The following is a 24,425-nucleotide window of genomic DNA, read 5'->3' on the forward strand; positions in this document are numbered from 1 at the left end:
GTGAATGTGGCTGCATCTTCCTGAAAAATTGACAGCTTTGACTTGGGGATTTCCAGTGATCGGGAATCCACTGCACTGCCAGCTGACCACTCCCAAACCCCTTAACTGCTGTTGCTAAAGAATGGACATGAATTCTTGAATAAATTTGTATTATGTTGGATCATGGCATTTGGGTCATGTTGCAGTTTTGTCTGCTAAACTACAGAGAAAAACATGTGGCCACAAGAGGGGATTATGGATAATTCAGAAAATATTGCCTTGGAATGAAGGATGCTGGGAGAAAGCTAAGGAGTGACTTGATCTGGTTTGCAGCTCTTCCAAAAACCTTTCCCATTCTTCTAGCATCCTTCTTGGTTTGTAGGTGTCAGGATTAGCACAGTATACTGGAGTTAACCGGTATGTGATGTTAGGACCCAGGAGAACCTCCCATCTGCTTTTTGATATTCCCTGTTTATTTGGTCAAAGCATCATGCTGCTGGCAGGACCAGTCCATAGGGCCCAAGCCATGGACTGCTTCGGAGCTGTTTAAAAGCGAAGCAGCTCACAGCAGGCTAACATCCCACCATGGGCAATGTGTAAACTCTATCCATGGCTCTGGGAGGCAAGACCCAACTACAAGCTGTGTCCAGACAATTTCTCCAGGGGCAGTGGCCCTGCTGCTCTCCGCAATCCATCCTCTGCCACTGGAGGAGGGTTGGCCAGTGTTGAACTGAAAGCAACCTCTTAATCAAACTAAGTGGGACTTACAGTGTTTGTAAAATACTGTACAAATGGGAGGGTTTGATCACATTAAATGAAGGATCAGATTCATTAAATTAAGTGGAAAGCAATGTACATGGATAATTTCAAGGGTTGAGGCTGAATATGGTTTTTAAATAGGAAGTGATCAGCCACTATACACAACACAGAGCAGCTCTCAAACATTTTTAATGACAGTATTTGTACACACTTTAGTTTAATTAACACATGGCACAGGAGAGGTTTGGTAACTAGGATGTAGTCTCACACCAGTCATCTCAATTATAACACATGAAATTTCAAGCATCAATACACCAAGAAGAATGTCACCCGTCCCTGCCCAGTGAGGTCTGGCGATTTGAATTTCTATCACACCTTGTTCCTCTTGGATGCAACAGTAATTTCTTCTCTCCAGATGGAGAAATCCCCTCAGAAGTTGATGATCAGCTTCACATTTGGATTTATTTCTCGTTTTCTGCAATCAAAATTAGGGGGACTGTGTATTGTCGCTGTCCAGTGATCCACGTTACGTTTCTGACAGCTATGTTTATTAGTAAATATGTAGTAATTGCTTCCAGAATTAACTAGAGCTGCTCTTCTGTGGCTGGATGTATAGGAGAGATTTCATGCGATGTGTGATCCCTTTGTTAGCACAACACTCATTAGACAGCGGAGAACTGTGGCAGGCGCAGCTGGGTTTTACGCCTCTGCAGGAGCGGTGCTGGTCCGCGGGACTAGCTTCAGCATGATGGGTTTCTCTGGTCTTAGCAATCCCTGTGAGCTCAGCTTGAGAGGGATCTGCAGCGACAAGAGGAATAACAACGCTTGGAGATAGACAAATGAAATAAGGAGAGATTAAAGGAAGGAAACTTGGCCACAGTTAGGGCATAACTGGATCCGTGGTGCCTGGGAGCGCACAGCATCTGGTGTCAGCACCCATGGCAAGAAACCCATCATCTGGTTCATCGCATGCGAGTTTAAAAACATTACATGCTCCTCACCTGAGTTTCTTTGCAGGTTTGGAAGGTGAAGTGTTGCAGTAGGATGGTGATGGCAACTTTCAGACTCAGGAGACCAAACCGCATCCCGATGCAGTTCCTGGGGCCAGCTCCAAAGGGTAGGTACGTATACGGGTCTATGGTGTCTTTGTTTTCCTTACTGAACCTGGATAATGACATGGGGAAAAGAAAGGAAGGCAGCAAAAACCCAGAGCTCTGTGTCTGTATTACTTATCCAGAGATCTCTTGCTGGTGCCCTACAGAGACTTGCTTGTTTGCTAAGGTATCTCGGTGTCCCCCAGCAACCAAGTGCTGTGTCAGAGTCCTTGTTCAGGACAGGGTGGGTTCCCACATGAGTTTCTGATTGTAATTGTGTCTGTCCAGACTAGTAGAAGTTGGAAGTGAGGTGAAAATCTAGGCAACGTGTTCTCCCAAGGTGACTGATATTTCCTGTCTGTTGTATTTGGTGAGAGAGAAACCAGAAGTCATCTTGGTTAGAGGCAGCTTGTGGCTTCATCTTGCTGAGAAAGAGGTAGATATCAATTATAAAAATAACCAGCTAGGGAGAATTTATTGCTTCCTCAGAAACAAGGAGGGAAGGGGACTGCAAGGATCAATTCTGGCAGATCTGGTAGCAAAGCCTATGTGAAGGGAACGAGTTCAGCAATGAAGATTATACAGAAGGATGGCTGGCAGTTACAAAAACTCACCAACTACCGACTCTGTCAGCAAGCCTAAAAACTGTATGCAAGCTGTTGTGAGGTATCAATGTTATTCTTCCAAGATTATGTTGTTTGAAACCCCGCTTTAAGCACAAAGCTCATTTTCTTCTTAAAATGACATTCCCATGAGCCTGCAATCTCTCACTGGTATTGTTTGTAAAAAGATGGGAAGAACACAATTAGGAAGCTAATCAGAGATTAATACTTAATTACTACATGGGGAAAAAGCAGCACATTTCTTCCCTTTCATTATGCTTTTTGTACCTTTCTGGTCTGAACTCCTCTGGGTTTGGCCAGTACTCAGGGTTGCGGTGGAGGGTATAGGGTGGGATTACAACAACAGTTCCTTTGGGAATCATCACTCCATTTATTTCTATGTCTCTCTTGCAGACTCTCTCAAGCCGTCCTCCAAGGGGAAAGAGCCGAAGGGTTTCATTCACTGTCATATCAAGATAGTCCAATTTCATGACTGCGTCGTATGTGAGAGGAGCCTGTTGGATGACAAGAGAAAGGTGTCCAGGTATGTTGGCATGAGGATTGAGTAGTCCTAAAATGACTGAGACCAGAGTGTCCCCAACCCTTACTGTCCCAACTATGACCTGGACTCACTGAAGACAAAATGCAAGGTAGAAATTGCATAACTGGTTTCATTTTCCATCCCTGAGTGATGAAATGCCTGGAAATCCACATCCACTTGCGCAGGGGTGGAGGATATGGCAGATGGGTTTGTGCAATGGGGTGGCCTGGAAGGTTTTGGTTGCCAAAAAAAAAATTGCTACAGGGCTCAGTTGTCTCAGGAGCTCTTGGAAGATCCTGTGGCAGGTGTTTAGGAGCTAAAGATTTCTCTTTGACTCGACTGAACAAGGAGGACAGGAAGGTCAGAGGGTCTTCACCATCGCTCAACACCCCCTTACCTTGTTGGGTAACACGGTGTCTATCTCCTCCAGCACTTTTTGCTGCACATCAGGATGCAGGGCCAGCTCATATGCTAGGAAGCAAAGTGTGTTGCTGGTGGCCTCGTATCCAGCAAATAAAAAGATGAATGCTTGTGACAGGATCTCTATGTCAGTCAGGCCTGTGGGGGGAAAATGTGAGGAGGTGAGCAAAACCAGCGCTGGCTGATGGTCTTGGCAAGGAACAGGCAGCAATGGGTGGGGTTGGGGCAGGTTTGTTGCAGTTGTTTTCTGATGACGCATTTATAGCTACCTTGTAATCTATGTTTGGGAAATGCCATTCAAAGGAGGAGCCAGATGATTTCCTGGGTATACGTTAATGGCATGGTGGTTGTATTCACTGGCAAAGCACCTGGGGGATTCCCCTTTGGTCTGATGCTGGCAACAAGGGACAGACTTCTGCCTGTCTGGAGGTGGTGGTGACCCACTGAGCCTTTCTCTGTGAAACAGCTCCCCATATTCTCCTTTTCTCCCACGGCCCCCGTTCCTCTGGTGAGTATTTGGCTGTTGTTACCTTTGTGTGAATGAGCAGTTCCATTGCTTCCATGACTGGTTGAGTCCTGGGATTCAATCATCAGCTGCAGAAAATCTACTCTGCCCTGAGAACAGCGGGAGAGTTCTTTGGTGATATGTCCCCTGGAGGGCTCAGATAAGCAGATCTCATAGCCTAAGCATAATTTTTAAACTGAAAGCATCCCTGAAACACGTGTGAATTCCTAATTGAATAACATAACACTTGCCTTTTATTTGGAAAACCTATCAGGTTGGTTTTGTGAAGCCATTGGAGTTGGGGAGTGAAGAAGTGTCTTGAATGCATTTTGGAAAAGGGATCCAAACTCTAAAAAGGAGAATTTTGCCAGGAAGTGGCTTCAGTTTTTGGGAAGTGAGAGGGAAAGGTGCAACCTTAAAAGGTGGTATTGATGCTTTTGTGCTGTTTACTCTGCTCTACCTAATCTTCAGGGAGTCTCTGATATCAAAACCTCTGTCAAACCCAAGCTTAGTCCAAATCTACCACACCTTTAGCTCCACATCAAGGGTGTACAAAGTCCACTTGCTTCTCTGCCAGGACTGGCCAGGCAAGGCTTTTCTGACAGTATTAAACCCAAGTGTTTACACTTAAGTAGATTCAGGGTTTTGCCGAGTCATTGTACTTCAGCTTCATCTTTGATATTAGCACCCTAATTATATATCATTTAAGTGTATTTTCTGCCACAATTGCTAGGAAATTCACGCTCACTTACATTGTGAGTCTCTTTTTCACGATCCTGCTTAATTTTGGCAACGGATCTCATGAAGAAATTTAGAGCATCCTTGGGGAAGATGTTTACATTCATCTTTGCCAAAAGAGGAATAACGAATGGGCATACAACTGAAAAACAAATTGAGAATAAAATTGCACACTAAAACTGCACATCATAAGATAGCTATGGAAGTTACTGAAGAAGTGATGATGCTACTGAGAAATTATTTCCTTTCTTGATTTCTTTACCTGGGAAAAGCCTTGACTTTGCCTTTTTTCCTCTTTCTCTTTCCCTTGGGATAGTTTGTTTTGATGTAACCCTCTGCCAAGTGGGCACAACTGAGCTGGGTATAAACATTGCTTTAGGAGCTGACCGAAGCACAGGCCACATTTTACCGAGGCACTATTCTAGAAGGACAGGTTATTTCTGTGCATTGTACAGCACTACAGCAGGAATGTGGCTCAGAAGAGAAATATTGCAAATTCTGAATTCTTTTTTTTCAGGCTGAGCTATTCACCACCATGCTGTGCTCATACGCATATTTTCAAGTCCCCTTCAGAGCATTTCCTTCATCATGGAAACTAGCTCTTGAGCTGGTGTATAGCTTCATAAAATCTCCAGCACTAGAGCCTGCTCTATGTAGATCACAACTTTCTTTGTATTTTAGCAAGGTATCTAATCTTGATTTAAAGCTGCAAGTGATAGAAGGTCCACCACAATCACTGCTAAGCTATTGCACTGCTAGGAAATTGCATCTAATTACAGTCCTCACTCAGCACTCTCTTCCAGAAAACTCACTTCAGATAGCACCACCCTCCTCAAACCTCACAGCTGAACTTGCTTTTCAACCCCCAAATCACTTTCCAGCACTCTTATTTGGATATTGCCTGGGATGTTCATGTTCCTTGCATTGCGGACACTGAAGGTGGAGGAAGCTTTTTACCCACTGCCTTCCTTGAGTTTTAGCATGAAGCTAACAGTGAGGAAACAATGAGACGAGGCATTAGGACTTCCACCCTAGCTAGAGAAGCTGTTTAGTGCATTCTATACATATTACCCATTCTAACACGCATGCTGAAGTCACACTTCAACAGTACTCTGACACCTGACTGAGGTTTTCAACAAAGTCACTTACATATAAAGATGAACAATGGGTCAAAAAAATCAAACTTGACCAGCTTCTGCATCTCTCTGACAAAGGGGTCTTTGGGGTTGTTCATTGAGTCGATGTTCACACCAAACGAAGTGCCGGTGATGACATCCATGCTGTAGCTTCCAAAGATACTGAGGAAAGATGGAAAAGCTAAACTGTGGTTAAGTATTTGGACCAAGCGAATATATTTTTCCTAATGTCTATGTGACATTCAAATATAAAGTCTCATAAGACTACCTGCCCTGGTTTTGGAAAGGAAATCGGATATATAGTAACTGAAAAGCACTTATAGTGAAAGGGATAGATTTTTTTTTTAGAGAGCTTTGGTTTCAAGCCTATGTGGGTTTTGAAATATAACGCTTTTCTGAGGATTTTTAAAACAGCATGTAGCTACATGAACGGGTTAGTGCAAGGGGAGGATGTGGCTCTCAAGCACGTTAATGTTAGCTTCATGGGGAGGGGTGGTAACACCTTGCTTCGAACATGTCATGAAAATGGTCTTGTTTAACCCAGCACAGCCCTATACTATTGCAAGCTGTCCAAGTTTTCCCCTTATGTGGGGGTTTTAGCAGGTGAGAGCTTTGCTTGTGTGTGACTACTGGTGTGTAGCTGCACCTTCTGCAGTTGTGCTTTGAAATTGGGGGTGCAATGCAGTTTTTGTTCCAGAGCGCATATGGAGGACACAGATGATGATGATATACCTAGGGCCACACTACAGCCTCCCTCCCCTCAGCAATGGGGCAAGTGATGGACAAGCATCCCATGGTGCTGTGTGGGGCAGAGAGGCCAGCAAGCCCTCATCTCTGCAGCATAAGGTGGTGGTGCACAGAGATCCTGAGCATATGCAGGGAAAAAAACCTCAGTTTTCCTGGCAGATTTGGGGTTGTCTTGGGTCTGTGGATTCATAAAGCTGTGATGGAGTATTTTTTCCCCATCTAATTTTCTTCAGAAGAATTCTCTGGGTCTCTGCTTCTAGGAAGTTTCACTAACATCCCAGCTAAAATTTTTCTTTTCAAATTTCAGCCAGGCTTTCAGCTCGCCCCCTTCCTCATTTCAGAGGTCTGCTTTACCCAGTGAGTGATCTGCATTGCCAGTAACAAATAAACCACAGCACTTGCTAACAAGCTTTGCTGCTCAGCCTGCTGCTCCTAGCAGCTACTTACTCCTTTACAGTTAGAGCCTGGTCCTTTTCCACTCGCTTTTGAACATTTTTCACCAAAACTTCCCCATAGTGCTTTATTATATGGAACATCTGTAACACAAACCAGGTATGGTCACTTAAGTATAGTACATTTTACTGCTTTAAGACAGGCTTACAAAGACTCCAGGGAGTTTCATGAATATTTACAAATAAGGTCTCTCTGCTAAGGTTTTATTTTAGGCCTTTTTTGTTTTAATTTAGGCATAAATTAAACAGGCCAGCTTAGTTGCCAGGCTCTGACTAAAGAAATAGGACCCCTGTGACAACCTCAGCCTGAAAACACTGTCTACTGACTTTCTGATTTAGTTTGTACCTGTTCCTCTGTGTTTTACCTCCTTTAGCTTCCCACTGGTGAAGGTTGGAGAGAGCACAGTGCGAATCCTTTTCCACTGTTCGTCTTCGGCTAATGAGACGGCGTTGCTCAGCACCCCTACTAGTTCCATACGCTAGAGGGGAAAAAGGCAAGGTGTTAATCCCAGGAAAGATAGGGGCTTCATTGCAAGGATGGGGATGTAGCGTGCAAGTCCCTGCCCAGGCTGTTTCAGGGGCATTACTATTGGCAGCTGCAAACAGCCTTTCCTGAGCCACACATACATAAATAATCCCCTTTCCAGCAGTAGACCAGCTGTGAGATGCCATTTCCATATCCAGAACAAGTAACCCAGCAAGCCTAACATATACATATGGGTGCCTACCCCTAGCTGTGCCACCCAGAGCCTGCATCCCAGCTGGTGGTACATGTGCTAGCTGGACCTTTATGGGTTCCTGTGTGCTCACACATTCAAATTCATCCATTCATATATATATATATATATATGTATAGGTGTAAGAGCAGAATTTGTCTGATGTGCAGGCAAACCGCTTGCTCTGCCAGCCTGGGTATGCGGTCCCCAGCCTGTAAGGCAGGGGAACAGTGACATGCAGTGGCCATTTACAGTAGTCCCTATAGCACAGTCACTCGTCCCCTGTGGGAGCCCTGCTATGTGCTTGTCTTCTCCTGTTCTTTGTTTTCTGGGCTCTGTGGTACACCACGATGCTTCCGCTCTTACCCTGCGGTTGGTAAAGGTGGAGTAACACTCTTTAACCAGCACAGATTTAATGATCTGGGGGTCCACGACAGCCATCACAGGTTGCCTGCCATCGTAAATCCTGGTGGGGGAAGAGAAGACAGATAAACAACCCCAGATAGTTGATGTACAAGACTTGGCTGCTGCCCATGAAACAAAATGTGTTACACAAATGCCTCTCCCACACCAGCCTTGAGGTTCTGCAGATGCCAAAGTACAGAAATGTAGAGATGGAAAAGGACTCCTAGGCCTTCTCCCATCTGGTTTTGTGAATGATAAAGGGGCCTAAACACCTTCTAAATTCATTGGGAAATGAGCAGGACTCAGTCCCTCAAAGGACCAGATACTAAATGAAGCAAGCGTCTTCCCTTTCTCCCCTGACTCTCCGTGTTTTTCCAGGCACTTAAACACATTACAGTATTAGAAGGAAACTTGTTCGACCCCTTTCAGGCTCTTGAATTGGGTGCCTGGAGACCTGGGCTAACAGCATGGAAATTTCCTTGGAGATGTAATTCAATCCTTGTTTTTGTCTTTTTAATCTGCCAGTTCTGAATGCTTTCATGGAACAGATGTAGATTAAGCGGATTTGTGCACTTCCCCATTTATGCAAAGATATGTTTTCCAGACTCCATTTTTAAAGTTGCTACAGGGACCAATGGATGCAGTATAGAGTGTATGCAAGTTTGTAAGCCAGGTTACAACAAGTAGAGATAAAAGCCATGGGAGATGTCCAGAGCAGAGCAAAGATAACTGCACTAGCTCCCACCACCACAGGCACGGATCAGCAGCACGAGGAAGTTGGCAGGCTTTGGATCTGTTTCTTTGCTCTGCCTTGGGAGTCACTCACATGCTTCTGCTGTTGACAAACTAGAAGAACCCAACCTCCCAGTTCCAGATTTTCCCTTAAGTAGATAGTTTAGCTGCTGATTTTGTTAGGAGCAGGTGAAGGCCTTTGGTTATCAGCTCTAAAACAGCTTTCCTAGTGTAGGTCAAAGCAATTTCCACATAGTGTAACAGCACAGCCCTGCAGTCGTCAGGCTTTGATGTAAACTACCATGAGCACCCCGTCATTGCCATGCTTGTGCTAGGACCATCAGGGCAGCAGGTAGAGGAAAAGAAGCTTTCCCAATGGATTTTTTTCTCCCTTTTGTATGGATTCTAGATTTACCTTAAGAAGAGATCAGTGGTTCATACTCACCCCCAGACTTTCCCGTATTTCTGGAAACACTCATTGTCAAACTCCAAGAAACCCTATGGAAAATAATTTAAAAATCATCTCAGAGAGGGTACAGCGGAGGGGATGATGTTGGATATGGTGGGTTGGGAGGAATATCTGTTCCTGAACTGATGTTCAAATCTGACTTCTGAGTTCTACTCCTCTCCAAAAGCATCGTGAAGGACAGCAGAAATGGCCATCATGCTTGTGAATGTGCTAGGCACTGGCAAAGGGCAGCTGTGAATCAACCACCCACGAGTGCTTGTTTGGGGATGCTGTAAAGGCGAGGTGTGTGTTACTGAGCCCTTATCCCACATTGGCCTCTGCACAACTCGTGCATTAGAGTGGAGCTTGGCATTTGGAGATAACTTATCATGGCCATGTTATCATACGGCTGTATGAGCAAAAGCAAATATTTCTGGAGCCAGGAAGGCTTCAGTCACTTACTTTGCGATATTCCAGGCACGTCCCAAAGAAAGGCAGAGGTCTTGGCCCAGGAATACCCAACTTCTTGAAGACACCAAACGGCCAGGTTCCATATCTGTGGGACAGAAAAGCGAGTGCTCCACCAGCATGGCATCGGGGCTGCAAACTCTCCTAAGCCTGGAGGCTGCAGCAACGTCCCTTTGGAGACAAGGTAGAGGAGTAAAAAGGGGGGCCCGAAAGAAAATTCCCTTTATAAGCTACTTAATAAACATGGCAAGGCTTACTGCTGCCATGCAAAGCTTCAGAGAGATCACTCTGATGTGAAAGCAGCCATCTCCTAAAGGCATAGGTGCTCTGGTGGGAACGGGACCTTAGTGCCTTCAGCAAAAGTCAAGAGCGGAGCTCATTGCCAACCAAAGGAGAGGTAGAAAAGGGAGCTGGAAGAAGGAACGCCAAGCTTATGTGTTGTTATTGAAGAGAAATCAAAGCAATGCCAGAAGTGTTGTCCCAAACAAGGTTTTTGTCAAGGTGCACTTTAATTTCATTTATTGTTTTCCCTCCCCTTAGCCTGGCATTAGTTCCATGGTGCATCAGGAATTCTTGTCATGATGGTTTTCTCTTTAGATTTTATTGACAGCTTTGCAGATTTCTTTCCTCTGAAGCACCCTTTCTGGCAGCTGTAAAGTTATTACTTCTACCTCGGGGCCTTCTGTTTCTCAACAAGGGCCTGGGCTGCAGCCCTTTGAAGCTTGTCTTTGGCTGTGTTGAAAGAGCTCCTCAAAATATTTGTTTTTAGCTAGTAGCTACAGCTTCCCAAGTGAGTGGTTCATTGCAGAAGCGATGTAAAACTGCAAAGGTTTGGCAAAGGGATGTTATCAGAGACCCGCTTGGGGCCACACAGCAGCAGCCACTCAACCAGCATCTTGAGGATGCTTTCCTGAAAAGTCTAGGCCGAGACTTAGGGGGATTTTCCTCACAATTAATAATATTTTCTAAATCTTGGGGACCGCAGATGAGATAAGTCCTCCCAGCACAGGTCCTGCCAGAGCACAAAAGCAGACCTCTTCTTATGTTCCAAACGGAGCAGGCAAAAAACAGGGAACGGGGTGTTAGCAGGTGCAGAAATGTTTCACAGAGCTCAATTTGTCAATGTCTAACCTTTTCTGTCAAAGGTTAACTCAGTACTAGGTATAAAATGTTGGTGGATTCTCGTTTCAAATGTTTATGGGCAGCCAGAGCTATGGGAGGGTCAGGAAATGCCAGGCTGGGCTGGTTACAAAGCCCAGAAAGGCTATAAGAACATAGGCTAGGTTTAATCCATTTGAAACATGGCCAGGAAAATGTAGTCTAATGCTCTTATGACTCAAATGTGACATGGTTTTCTGCTGGCTTAGAAGGGCCATTCAGAGTAAAGAGAGAAATAATCAGTACTGCTTCTTACCATGGATGTGAACCAGAAATGCCTGATACTCCTTCATGTGTGAAGTAGGACAGCATTGCCCCAGATGGACAAGAAGCATCTGAACAACTTCCCTGTGCTAATGGGCAGTGAAAATTCTATTTTAAGCACAGATACCAGAACACAAAGATCTGAGCTCTGTCCCTGTCGCAACAGCAAAATTGCAAGTAGCTGCAGAAGGTGGGAGTCTGGTAACCAGCAATCTCAGATGGCCACAGAGTTATTGAACGATGAGGGTATGGGTCAATAATGAGGGTGGGGGGTTTTGGGGGGGTTTTGGTTTGGTCTGGGGTTTTTGTTTGTTTGTTTGTTTGTTTTTAGGAGTCTGTCCCAAACAGGCTTTTGAGTGATCCAAATCCCAAGGAAGGGTTTGAAAAACAGGGCTAAAAGTTTCAGAGCTTACTGAACTGCTGTGGTCGGAGCATTGCCAGGGCAGACAAATGGGTTGTGCTCATGTGCACCGCATTAATCGTTAAGGTTTATGGTTTGTCAGTCCAGCCTTGTTGGCAGGGGCTGCCAGCAGAGACGCTGTGTGTCCCAGCAGAAGGGGGGTTTCAGCCACCCCTGCCACGCTGCAGCACTGAACAGCATCAGCAAAACAGATGAAAACATTTTCTAAGAACTTATCCTATGAGTCCTCTTTTTCTTCTGCCTTTCTGCTGCTCTCCACCTTTGCTAGTCATGCATAGGGTCAGCTGCTCCACAGGGCAGGCTCAGTCAGGGAGGCACAGCCTCCCTTAGGCTGTATTTCTGTGGGAAATAACCTAACAGATCACAATCCTCACTGAGCCAGCACCCTTCTGGCAACAAATGCCTGCCACTATTATTATTCAATTATCGCTTTGATGCTCAGCAGCAAGATCCTAACAGTGCAGGGGAGTACTCCAATCCCCAGTGTAAGACCATGTGTCTATATGGTCTTCAGACTCTTCTGCTACTTCCCAGATCCTTGTTAGAGGCTGGAAATCTAGAAATCACACCTACATGTTTGCTCTTCAGCAGACTAGTTGCATGAAAACAAACAACGGCAAGAACAGGGAAATGGCATGAGCAAAGAACCAATAAAGAATATTTTACTCACGCTACCAGGAGGGCTATGAAAATAAGCAAAAGGGCCCACGTCTCCACCGAGCAGGAGGGAAGGAGGTTCATCCTGGTTCTTCTCTGGCTGGCTTCGAGTTCTGTCTTCGTGCGTTTGTCACAGGGCTGTGGCAAATAGGAGTGTTTCACAATGTGCAAATCTTTTGTGTCCAGTCATACGATTTCGAGGCCCTCCTCCTGGCACGAGGGAGGAGCAGTGGAAGGCAAAGGTAACAAAATATGCTAATCTGGAAAACATGATTCCTGTGATAGATCAATGCCTGGCTACACTGTTGAAGGTTCAAATTATTTCATGCATCTGTTGCCAGGCACTTGAACTAGTCTCACTGTTGTAATAGTACTAACTGATTTCTCACTGAGTAATGCTCCTGGGCTCCTACACCAAAATAAATAAAACCAAGTTACCATGAAAAGGCAAATCCCAAAGCAGGTGTCAGAGCTGATTTACAAAAGGGAAAGAGAAGTGAAAAGGTTATTCATATATTGTATGACAAGATCTTTTCTGGCAGCTGAATTAACTTTGGCAGAATTGAAGATTTTGTTTAAAATATCTTTCTTTCTGTGTCGTGAAGAGCAAGTGCTGCCTGCTTCTGCCTGTGGTGGGTCAGGAGCAGCTTCTAACAAAGGCAGGAATTTGCCCCCTGTGAAGGCTTTAGAAGGCCACCTTGTTTGCTGGCTTGAGGCTAGGCATTTTGTAAGAAAAATAGTGTTGTTCCACAAGTGTAAGCAGCTAAAGTACCACCACTTCCAAACCACCAGCTCATGGCTCATGAATAAGAATCCCACCCTTCTGCAGCAGCTGGCAAAAATACACTAGCGAAGGGAAAACACAAATTTCATAATGCTTTTTCTGTAAGGATGGTGTGGAAAAGCACTTGCATCCTAGGGGTCTGAACCTGCTAAAAGCTGATTATGATGGTGGAGAAAATTGGGCTAATTGGAAGGTGTTTGTTCGTGGTCATAATGTTAGGGCAAGAGCCTAGATGTTTTGCATGGATGTGTACTTATTGCATCTTTAGGGCTTCATTCAGAACTCTAAAATGAGCCATCCTTCCTGTTGGCAGAACCATTGTCTTCAAAAGCCAGTTTACTGACTGCGCTGGGTGCAAACAACTGGGTGTTGTAAATACTGGGCCCAGCAAATGCCTCGTGTTTCTGCGGATGTTGCGGTGATTGATGCTGGGTTGACTGAAAAGTGCATCTCAGTTCATGTGGTGATACGAGAGACATTCTGAGAGTCATCATCTGAGTTATCTCGGCAGTGTTTGTATCTCATTTCACCTTTGCCTGGCCTTTGCTCTGACCTTCAGAGACAACTCAGTTGCAGATAATTTTGTAATAAACACAGTTTAGTTTACTTTTACACGAACAGGCAAGTTCATGACATAGTTATACAAGCCTGTGTCAGGTCCCACCTTGCTTGATTCAGAGATGTTGAAAGAGCATGTGATTAAATAGGTGCTTTCCCATCCAGGAGCTTGTCACAGCATCAATTGTTGTTCCAGGGTCCCCCTTTCCGCATTTTGACATCGTCTTGAAATCTGAATTTACTGGGCACCAAATGTTGCCAAATCACCGTGTTGGGAAACAGGTTAATGAAGTTTATTCATGAAACAGAATTGCTCTAGGAGTCTCCATCCTCAGTAAAAATAAACCTCAATCCTTGTCCTGTTTGAGTCGTGTTTAAGATTAAGAACAGTCTCTGGAAAAACTTGTAAAAAACCAGATAGGTGCAAAGTCTTGCTGCTGGTTTTGCGTTGCAGTCTTACGATCTCTGCTAAATGGACTGCGCCTATTGACTTAGAACAAACAAATAAAATCCACCACCCCCTTGAGAAAGCTGATAGAGAAACAAACAAACAAACCCTCATGTGATTAATCCATGCCAGGGGAAAGTCAATGACGCAGGAGCAAATGACAGATTTTCACATGACATGTAAGCCCAGCTCAGAGCTGGGTTTATGACTAACTTGTTCTATATTAAAACTGGAAACCTCCAGCTCTAGGCTGTGGTGCCTCCAAAGCTGTGAGGGGGTATGGCAAGCCAGCCGGGAGGTCATATTTGAGCGGTGGCTTGGACACCTGCAGAGGGAAGCCTGGGGAAGACTTCTCCTCCTGCCCTCCATCTCTGGGAGGGAGGAGGAACATCAGCTGTTCAGAATCACCTTCAGCCAAGGCTGAGCCCCATCTCAGAGTAAAGGTGGGAAGGAGGAGAAACGCATGGCCAAACCCCAGCCTACCCTCTCCCTTCCCAGCTGAGGTCTCTGCTCACCTGGATACAGCTGTACCGAGCACAGTTATCGCTTCACCCTATCCAAGTCCTTTAGATGCATTTAATTCCTTACCACCATGGGCTTTTAGGTCCATCCCATGCTTCTCCTGGACATGTTGAAGCGCACTGTATCCCATCAGGGGTTTGGGTGAGCCCACCACCCCGGGCAGCTGGAGCAGGGGCACACTGCTCAGGGGCGTGAGAAAGTCCAAGCCCCAGTGGAGATGCAGTTACACCTCTGGGAGCACCCCGCTAGTGACAGAGCTGGTCCCATTCATGGGTGACAATGTCACACACGATGTGCAGTGCACAGTGGACGTGCAGTGGTCACCCTCGTCATTTAGGCTGCTGCGCCGTACAGTAACTCCTGTGTTGCCATTGTGCTGCCAGGACAGCCACATGCTGAGGGTGAGAGGTTTAAAAAGCCAAAGTTTGCAGCAAATTCAACAGAGAACTGAGCTGCTTTTCTATTTCTAATGCCCCTAAGCAGCTCAGATTAATGGATTAATGGTTTTCAGGAAAGCAAAAGAACACCACATTGTTACTTGCAGTGTAATGAAGGGAGTGCTCCTAATCCAGGTTGTGAACAAGGTGTGATAAGCAGGAGGGATTTCTTGTATAATAGTGACAGGGGGCTGGGCAGAAAAATGGAAGAACATGTATTTCTTCCACAAGCTGTGAAATCAAATGATGTAGAGTAAGAAAAACACTGTGGAATAGCAATTATGACTGGGGCACAGGTGTGGAGATGAAAGAGCAGTTCAGAAGAGAAAGAGCTATTGGGGGAAAAAAAAAATCCACAGCGGGTAGCGTTTTGTGTTCATGATGAAAAGGACTGCACAGGAATAAGGAGGGCCAGGCTGGATAAGCCTGAATCTTTAGGTCTAACTCACTTTTGAGTATGACCATAAAAGAGGTTCTCCTGAGATACTTTGGGGAATGTGTTTTAGATTCCCAGGGCTGGACCAGTTGTGGTAGAGACTCTGCAGTGCTACTTGGGATATAAGTATTGCTGGGGAGTTGTATCATTATGGAGTACTTTAAACTCTCTAGATACAGGTCGTAAAAAATGCTACTAATCATGCAGAGCTCAGATAGTCTCTGTACGAGAGATGGAAGATTTCTGCACTGGAGAAACACCAAACTGGCAAGCAGTGGAAGTGGTTTAGCTTCGGTGGTGTTAAGTAATGTAAAATATTCCAGAAGAACAGTTAAAAGTAAAATTACTTTGGGCTGAACACAACACATTCATTTAGTTTAATATAAGTGGAAGTATAAAACAAAATAAGCTTATAACTAAGGCTCCCTTTTTCAAGAGCACAAATTAATGAAATAAACCATTGGAAGATCTCAGGGCCTTCTATGTAGACCATGTCTACCTTTTTTTTTTTAAGTCAGCAGTGCTAGGATTATCAGCCGGTTGTATGCCAAGGGATTTGCAGGAACAGACTTTACACTCAACTGCCTGTATGGCCACATTAAAAAGGATGCTCAGAATAAACCAACCAGGTAGGAGGTGGGAAAAAAACCAACAACCAATTATTCTGTAGTTTGAGGTATACTATTATATGTTCTGGCCATAAAATCTGGGAGGGGAGCTCACTTCTGTGCCTGACTTGGAGCAGCTCAGTGCTTGAACATACTGGCTCACTGGGGTCCAATTAGGCAGGGTCCAACATATTGGTGGCACTTCTTGCGCCCTTGGAGATGTGCCCCCAAAACCCTTTGTTTGTTTAGTCTAGCTCAATGATAGCTAAGCTGGAAGGAGGTTGCTATGAGATAAATGCCAGGTAGAAGAGCTATTTAATCAAATTTTGATGTTGGCGCAGAGACAAATGGGTATAACCCAGCCACGAATGAATGTTACGCTGGAAATGAGCACAGTCCTGGCCTGGAATGCTCAAGAGTCTTCCCATCACAGGGTTAAAAGAAAGAAAAAATGCTCAGATAATGTAAAATGAGGCTAGATAAGATAGCTGCTGGTGGGAGGAGGGAGCAATACATTAAATTTATCAATGCTTTTCCGCCAGAGCTGTGTGAGGAGTTCGTTTTCCACATAGGCAGAAGATGTGGGGAGGCAACTGTTTATTTTCCCTGATACACAGTACTTTAGTTACCCACAAGAATATGCTTCATAATGAAGGCTACATTTTGTTGTCAGTGGTTAAAATATTGATACACTACTGCTGGATAAAAAACCAATGTATGTGCAGGGGTCTCTAATGGTGCTTTATGTAGTTCTGTGTGCAGATGACTGATACCCTCCTGCACACAGATTTCCTTGGGATTTAAAAAGCTCACAAAAAAACTCAACAAAAAAGTAATTAATTCCCCTGGATGTTTTGTTCCATATACTGAGCTTTGGAGCTACGCAGAAACTAGGACATTTTTCTGATGTTTTTCCAGTTAAAGTAATATCCCTGATACATACCGATCTTCCTCCGTAATCTTTACAATGTATCATTATATTCCTTTTCATTCTAAGAAATGACAACTACCAAAGCTATATGTTATCTGGATAGCTGATTAATTCTGAGCACTGCATTCTTTTGTGCAGTCCCATACAAATGTCTGTTTGAGGCTCCCCTACTTTAACCTTATAAAATGAGTTAAGAAAACATGAAGTATCCTGCTAGCTCCACACGTGACTTCTTACCTGCGATGCAATGAAAGACAAGGTTTTTGTAGTAGCAAACAAGCTGGATAAATGCAAACTAGACGAGATGTGTTTCCAATACAGGGTGTAAGATCATGTTCTTCCCCAGATATTTTAGGAAGGATATCTTGATGAGGCAGCTGCATGTGAGGGCTGCTTTGTTACACCATAGTTTTGGCAAAGTCATTCCAAGAAGTGTCTGCGCACGTCATTGCCGGAGCAGACTTCTGCATTGGTATGTCACAGCCCGGTGAAGTCAGCACACTTGACTCATTCCGAGCGATGAATCTTTTAAAGGGTGACAAATCAAATTGTTCATCCGGAGTATAAGGATTTTGTTATGCAAAGCACTGCATGAGATTGTGCCTAAAGCGGGAATAACGTAATGTCTTCAGTCAGTCCCTGCCACCGTGGCAGCTTTCCGCAGGGTGACCTGCTGACTGTATCTCAGCAGGTTCAGCTCCACCGTGGCTGTAGTTACACGAGTTAGTAAGGGCCATGAGAGTCCAGTATTTGTAATAAAAGAAACCAGGATCCTTTCTCAGTGTGCTTTTAGACCATAGAACACTTGCCTCTCTACCATCTGACCGGGGAGGGGTCTGCTTTCTTCATTGCTCTTTGGTGGACCGGGATAGATGAGGCAGCTTCTCACAATGAAGATGTGCAAAAGCGGTCGATGTGAGGGCTGTCACATCATGGAGCTTCTTGGAAAGGGCTGAAGATGGTTGAGGTTTAATGCATCTCACCTAAATAAGAGTGTTTTCCAAATTGCTGCTCACTCATCCCCACTCCCTCTGGTCAGACACCTGATCTACTCCCAGGTACCTGTAATGCTAGAAAAGGATTGTATCAAATTTATTTTCATATCACGTGTCAGTGCATCCTGGTATATCCTTTTTTTCTTCTGTTTTGCAAATAGCATTTCCTCAGGGTCTAAAGTTTCAGCTTTAAGTCAGATCTCTATTTTGTTAAAAGTAAATGGGATTATTTTAAGAACCAGTCCCTAAAATTATCTTATGTGAGCAAAATACATGGGCATTTAGGTCATCTCAGCAATACGGGCTGTTGTTTGAATCAGTCTGTGATAAGTCCTTTTTAGTATGCATTTGTGTTAAGATAGTTATGCTGGGGAAAAAAAAAAAAAAAAGAAAGAGAGAGAGAGAGAACAACTTTTGCCATCTTTGTTGCAGACCGGAGATGAGTCTGAGAGGTCAAATGAGTTTTAAGTACACAGTAGCAAGGATCCGGGTCACTGAGTCCCTGGAACTGGCTTATCTGAACTCAGGAGTTCATGCAAGTCCTTTGGGACGTCACAAGTTGTGATCTCACTCCTCACTCAGGTCTGCATGTGAAAAAATTTCCCTCTGCCCGATTTGTCCATGCAGTCTGCCTTGTGGAATATTTAACCAGTTACTGGTCTATGCAACGGTGAGCCTGGAAACCACTCACAGAGGTGTGGAAGAGGGTGGCTCCCCCCAGAAAAGTTTCCAGCAGTCCCAAGAAATGAGGCACCGAGTTTCTACAATCCAGGGGACTTTTGTTTGAGCCTTCTGTGCTTTTATGCAGTTCTGTGCCACTCTAGCTTTTGACGTATCCACACCAGCTAGCCCTCACTGGCAGGAGGCACCTTGGCAGAAATTCTTGGCTTGGCCAATGAGGGCACCCCCAGCCCCAAAGCCCCACATCTTTCAGGTGCTTTGAGAAGCGGAGGGCTTATCTCCGCAGCAAGGACGTTTGCACTGCCCCCAGCTCTGTAGGCTGTTTCTGATGCTCTTTCAATTTCGAGAGAGGTGTATTTTGGAAAACAGCTTGGTGTGCTCTCACCAGAGAGCTCTGGCTGTGTTCTGCGGTGGCTGGTACCGATGCCTCAGAGGTGAATTCAGGTGCAAATCTGACAAGACGCATATAAATGGCAAGGACAGAAATAGTAGCTTTAAAACACAATTATTCCCTTAGGTTGACGCTTCTGCCCAGCAGCACAGCAGGTTCTCAAGGAAAAAGCAGCAACAGGGGAAGCGGATTCAAAACCTTTTTCTGAAGTTTCATGGCCTCATCCTGTGATCCTTGGGCACCTGAGAAATCCTTACCTCTATGATCTGAGTGTCCGAGTGCGGAGTGAGAAACAGACCCCGATTAAGAGATACTGATCATTACAAACCGTCTGGCCGGCAGCCCTCATCCACTTCTGTGCTGATTTATGCATTTCAAGAATTGCAGAAACAGCATGAGGTTCAGCAGCTCTCAGAGCTGATGCCGAACCTCCTGCCATTTCATCCCTTCACCACGATGGTGCCTGGTGGCCACTGTGCCATTAATTTTCGATGTTAACTGAGGGAAGAGCCCTTTCGAGCCCCCACCATACGCTTTCCTCTCTCTCGTTCCAGCACCAACAGCAATTCCCACTCTTCCCTATAACCTTCAGCTTCCCCAAGCCTATATGTATGACAAAGACAGACCTTTAAAATGTTGGACAGAGACCCAAATTGAAGGGCACTGTGATAAATTCTGGCAGCAGTTTGACATGATGGGAAATTCATTCCTCCCACATAAATTATTTTCTGCACTTTTCAGGCTTTAGCCTTTTACTGTGCATTTTCAGCAATAAACAGTGAAATATGACATTATTTACTTGTGAAGCACTAATAATGCGTACACGCCATAAAACCTGATGATGCTCTGGAGAGCTTGCAGTCACCAGCATGAACACAGGGAAGACAGAACATGCCGGAGACCCCGAGCGGGGACAGTCGCGCATGCCTTGGCTGCTTCCCTGCTTTATGCCTCCCTGAAGCATCACTTATGGCAGGCAGCACAATTTATTCCCTGCTGACTTAGCTCCCCAAACACATGGGATGCCCTCTCCTTTAGGGTTCATCTCTTCTGATTTTATAAACATCCCTGAGCTACTCTATCGCTACCTGACCCAGCTTGTTTAGTGACACATCCCTGGTGGAGCCAAGCTCAGCAAGGGCTGTGAGATGGGCTAAAACCTGAGCCTTGCTAAACCCTGCCGCCGGGGCTTTGGTGCTCGAGTACAGTTAACTTGGCATGGCTGGCTGCAGGGGGGAAGTGTCAGGAGTGATTTTCGGCATGTGTGTGTGGGTAATGCCATAATGAATTCCGGATACTTTAACTTTTCTGCAATTTTTTTTTTTTTTTTGAGGCCTTTCATGTTGATGTGGCTTGATTTTATGTTACTCCGCTTTGGGTTAGTTTAGCCTTGCTCTGGGTGTTCAGACATAGCTGTGCCCACACCATGTCCTCATACCTACACCATGTCCTTGGCACTTCTGTCCTTGGCTCTGTGGGTTGGGAGCTGGCTAGATCTGCAGCAGTAGCTTCCCCCTGGATAAGAGGTTCATGGGATGCATTTGTGGCATCCCAGTGGGACAGTTTCTTTTGTTACACCAAGCCAGGGAAGTTTCAGATGAAACGAAAGGTGAAGCCTGGGATGCTCCTGGGTGCTAGCAAGGCTCTGAACCCAGAGAGATTCCTGCAGGAACCCTGGTAAGGGCTTGGGTTAACTGTGCACGGTTGCTAGCTCATGCTTTGTCATCCCTTTGGGCTTTGGCAGCGTGAGGAGCATGGTTTGCTTATCGAGCCCTCAAAATGCCCGAGAGACGAGAGCTGGCAGCGCAGCCAGCCTGTCTGCGAGCGGGGAGGAGGAACCTGGCCTCCTCCAAAGAAAATGCGAAGCAGCTTTGGCCATATCTATTATCATTATTGGAGCTGTCAGCTGAGATTCAATACAGAGCTTTAGATAGATGTATCGAGGCCAGCTTCCACGCTGACTTACCACAGCAGCGAAGGAGCCAGCTCCTGTCTCATTTGTGCTCATTTAATCCCATTGATTTCACCAGAGCTAAGGGTGAGGAGGAAAGCAGCAGCAGGCTCTGCAGATTGCAGCTCAGGGCACCAGCTTGGCTCGACCACCTTGTCCTTCTTCCACCATCACAAGGAGACGGCGGGGGGATTTGGGGCCCCAGTGTCTTGTGCAAATGCCAGGACCAAAGTGGAAGGACAAGCTCTTCCAGAATGAAAGATTTTGCCTAAAATCAGGTCACTGGGAAGCTGGACTGTAACCCTCTCATTTTCTGATTTCTATTATTCTCCCTCTGCGGTACGCTCTTGTAGCCTAAGTGTTTTGCTCCATCTTAAGGTTGTTCTGAGAAAGAGAGAATGTTCGCTACTTCAGCAGAAGTTAAGCCAGTATTCCTGTTTTCCAGCCCATTCCACAGGGCTGTGCAGTGATCGGTCTCAAAGAAGCAGGGCCATGTCAATTCTTGTCTGTTATAAAAATATTGTGTAAGAAGTTAGATCCCTCTGGGGTGCTGATTTACTTCCAGTACCTATACATTTCTGTAGAAAATGAGAATACTCAGAAGTGGCAGTCAGTCTGTTCTAGGAATACAGGCTAGAATTTGCTGTCCAGATTAATTAAAGGGCTGGAAATGTTGCGAATGTGATTACCTTTTCTTATCTTGTTCCAAAGTCCATGCAATAACTACAGTGTTTCAAAGTTATATGTGTTTTTTAAAAAATCAATAGCCGTGGAGATCTCATTATCACCAACCTACAAATAAAGTTGTATGAGAAGCACAGAAGGGAAAACATTGGTGTGCAAACAGGCTTCACCTTTATGTTTGCAAGTGGATTTTCCTTGTAAGAAAAACTATTGAAAATCTCAAAAATTACTAATGCAAAACAAAATAAGAAACCCCTCTAACATACCATCCTGTAGGTGAGGCTTTAAAAAGTGTGTACTGATGTATGTCAAGTACCAAGTACTTGAGATGAAACACACGTCGAATTTTGGCTTGGCCATCAAATTCCAGTGTGTGAATTCTTCTGTATCTTTTTGTTCGTGGACAAGGGCAGTTTAATAGCGGTCCCCACAGAAGACCCGGTAGGACCTCAAGAGATAAAGGGTCCGTTCGTTGGCCCCAAGAGCTGAACACAGATACCTCAAACCTTCCCTTCTCCCAGGGCACGTGGGTCTCCAGTAATTGCTGCTATTCAAATCACAATCCTTAATTGAGAACGTAGCATTTGAGGTGAGAGGAGACTTTATACCTGCAAATACTTTCTCCCATCCATCTCACGGGGAACTCACCACTGCTCCTCTTATGCCCTCCACTGCTGCCACCACCGGCCAGACCTTTGAACAGAGGAAGGCAGCTTTATTTTACCCAAGGGTTGTCATGGGTTAGGGCATCTGTTGGTGGCTCAGCACGAGGTTAGTGGACTGGGCTGGGACTCTCCAGCCACAGAGGCATTCAGGTATCGCTTCTGCCATCACACCTCTTCCAAAAGCCACCAGCACAGCCTGGCATCATCGGGACTGTCGGACACTGCCATTTGCAAGCAGCAAGGTCAGCAAAGTTGCTAGCGCCCTTTTAGCCTGCTGTGATAAACAATCACAAAGGTTTTATAACACAACTCGGAACAGGATCTGCCCTTCGTTATCCAGACGAGGTCGAATTTGTGCCAGCATATAACTATGAGTCACGGCAGGTTTCGATTGGGATTTCTGATTCCTGAACAAGGACTGATGAGGCTCCACAGTAGCTCCCATTAATCTTCTTCCCTGTGAGCTCTGCATGGCTGCAGCTGAAGAGGTTTTGTGTTTGTTCTCACTCATTTGCACAAAAGGTGACGGTGCAATGGGTCTGACAGCCAGGACGCAGACGGGAAGGAAGGATCTCGTCTGGGTTTCAGGCCACAGATTTCACAACAGTCCTTTGTCATGCTGAGCAGTGCCTTGCAGAAAGGCAGCTGCAGGGAGGGGTCTTGGTCCATGTTCAGGAGACCTGGTGGTCTGAGACAGCTTCTCCAGGGATGAAGGGAGCTGCTTCTGGCCAGTGGGACAGGCATCCCATCCTGGGAGATTTTCTTAGCATGTCGTGGTGCAAATGCCTGCCCACCACACTGATACCACTGTCCATCAGCAGCGAAGCCACCTGTGTTTTCCAGCGTAGGATGCTTCCTGCTCAAAGTTGTGTGGTTTAGGTCTCTCCTTGGTATTTCAGGAAGCTTTTAGACCAATTAAATCTTTAATGATAGCCTTTCAGCACTTTGTGCAGTGGCTTCCCTTCTGCATTTTCTGCAGACTCGCTGCGTGCCCAGGTACAAACCACCTTAAACACACCCAGGACAAGACAAAAATTCATCTCCCTGCTCCCCCACTCTCCTTCCTGGACCACACTCTGCCAAGGAGAGGAGAAACCAACAGCCCTGGGCTCCCAGTCCCGGGAAGCCAAGGGAATTAGTTTTCTATTGAGCCTTTCACTCTCCAGATATCAAAACACTTTGTGAAGTCGGGGCCTGTAGGGAAGCAGAGCTGCTATTTATGTGATCAATAAAAAGTTTTACATGGAGCCTTGGATGCTCACAAAAGATGAGAAAGAATGTAGCTGAAACAGCTCTTCGCATGAAAACAAGATGTTTATTGGTATTGAAACACCCTGCTAGGCTGAAATCAGATGCCAGGCAATGTGAGCTCAAGCCAGGATGGTTCTAGTGGAGGGGAGAGGAGCAGGCTGGCTTTTTGCATAGGACTAGCTAAAATTTCCCTGTCATTATGTGTAATAATAGAAGGATAAATGCACAGCATGGTGAGACGATTGAGGATGGAGCCAAGGGGGACAGAGCCAATAACGTTTTATATATTTTCCTGCATGTGAATTCTTCACACCTTGAACTACTTTTCCTTGATTTTCTTTTTTTTTTTCTTTTTTTTTATTGAGGCAACAGCCAATAAAAGAAACTAGTGGGTTAGAAACCACGTAAGCAATCTCCCACTGAGCTTTATTCCCCACAGGCTCATTGCATCAAAGGGAAGGCAGCAAAATAGGGCGACCAAATGCTACGTAAGAAGGAAAATGAGTTGGCTGCTGCCTGCTTTGCCCCACACTCGGGGCAGGTCATGTTGCCTGTGGGGGCTGGTGTACTCCTGGGGACCATGGCAGCTGCCTGGGCTGGGGTGAAGAGGATGTTTTGGGGCTTTACACCAGCCAGCACTGCTAGCACTTTGCTCTGCATTCCTCCTTCCCCACTCCTTCAAATGCAAATACATCTCTCCCACTGCCCCACTTCTTCCTGTGCCACCTCCACACCCTGAGAAGAAGTTTCTCGCTTGCTGTGTGTCCTCTTTCACTGCGTTCGAATCCCAGTTCTCTGGCTGGGAGGTGCAGAGAGACAATATATCCTGTGTATCTCCTGC

At 45.4% G+C, this 24,425-nt stretch overlaps 1 protein-coding gene across 1 annotated transcript; it reads right to left on the minus strand.

The window, feature by feature from the left end:
* Window positions 1-909: 909 nt before the first annotated feature.
* On the minus strand, window positions 910-12,404 carry LOC101911836 (cytochrome P450 3A9-like). The gene is made up of 13 exons (XM_005228984.4): window positions 12,256-12,404; window positions 9,737-9,830; window positions 9,272-9,324; window positions 8,056-8,155; window positions 7,339-7,452; window positions 6,969-7,057; window positions 5,788-5,936; window positions 4,653-4,780; window positions 3,926-4,010; window positions 3,373-3,533; window positions 2,723-2,949; window positions 1,740-1,902; window positions 910-1,536 (listed from the first exon to the last, which is right to left on the minus strand). Exons 1-13 carry the CDS (start codon window positions 12,324-12,326, stop codon window positions 1,438-1,440), a joined length of 1,533 nt encoding a protein of 510 aa, XP_005229041.2. The 5' UTR covers window positions 12,327-12,404; the 3' UTR covers window positions 910-1,437.
* Window positions 12,405-24,425: the final 12,021 nt, after the last annotated feature.

This window comes from Falco peregrinus, chromosome 5 (assembly GCF_023634155.1).
Source record: "Falco peregrinus isolate bFalPer1 chromosome 5, bFalPer1.pri, whole genome shotgun sequence".
Lineage (NCBI taxonomy): Eukaryota > Metazoa > Chordata > Aves > Falconiformes > Falconidae > Falco > Falco peregrinus.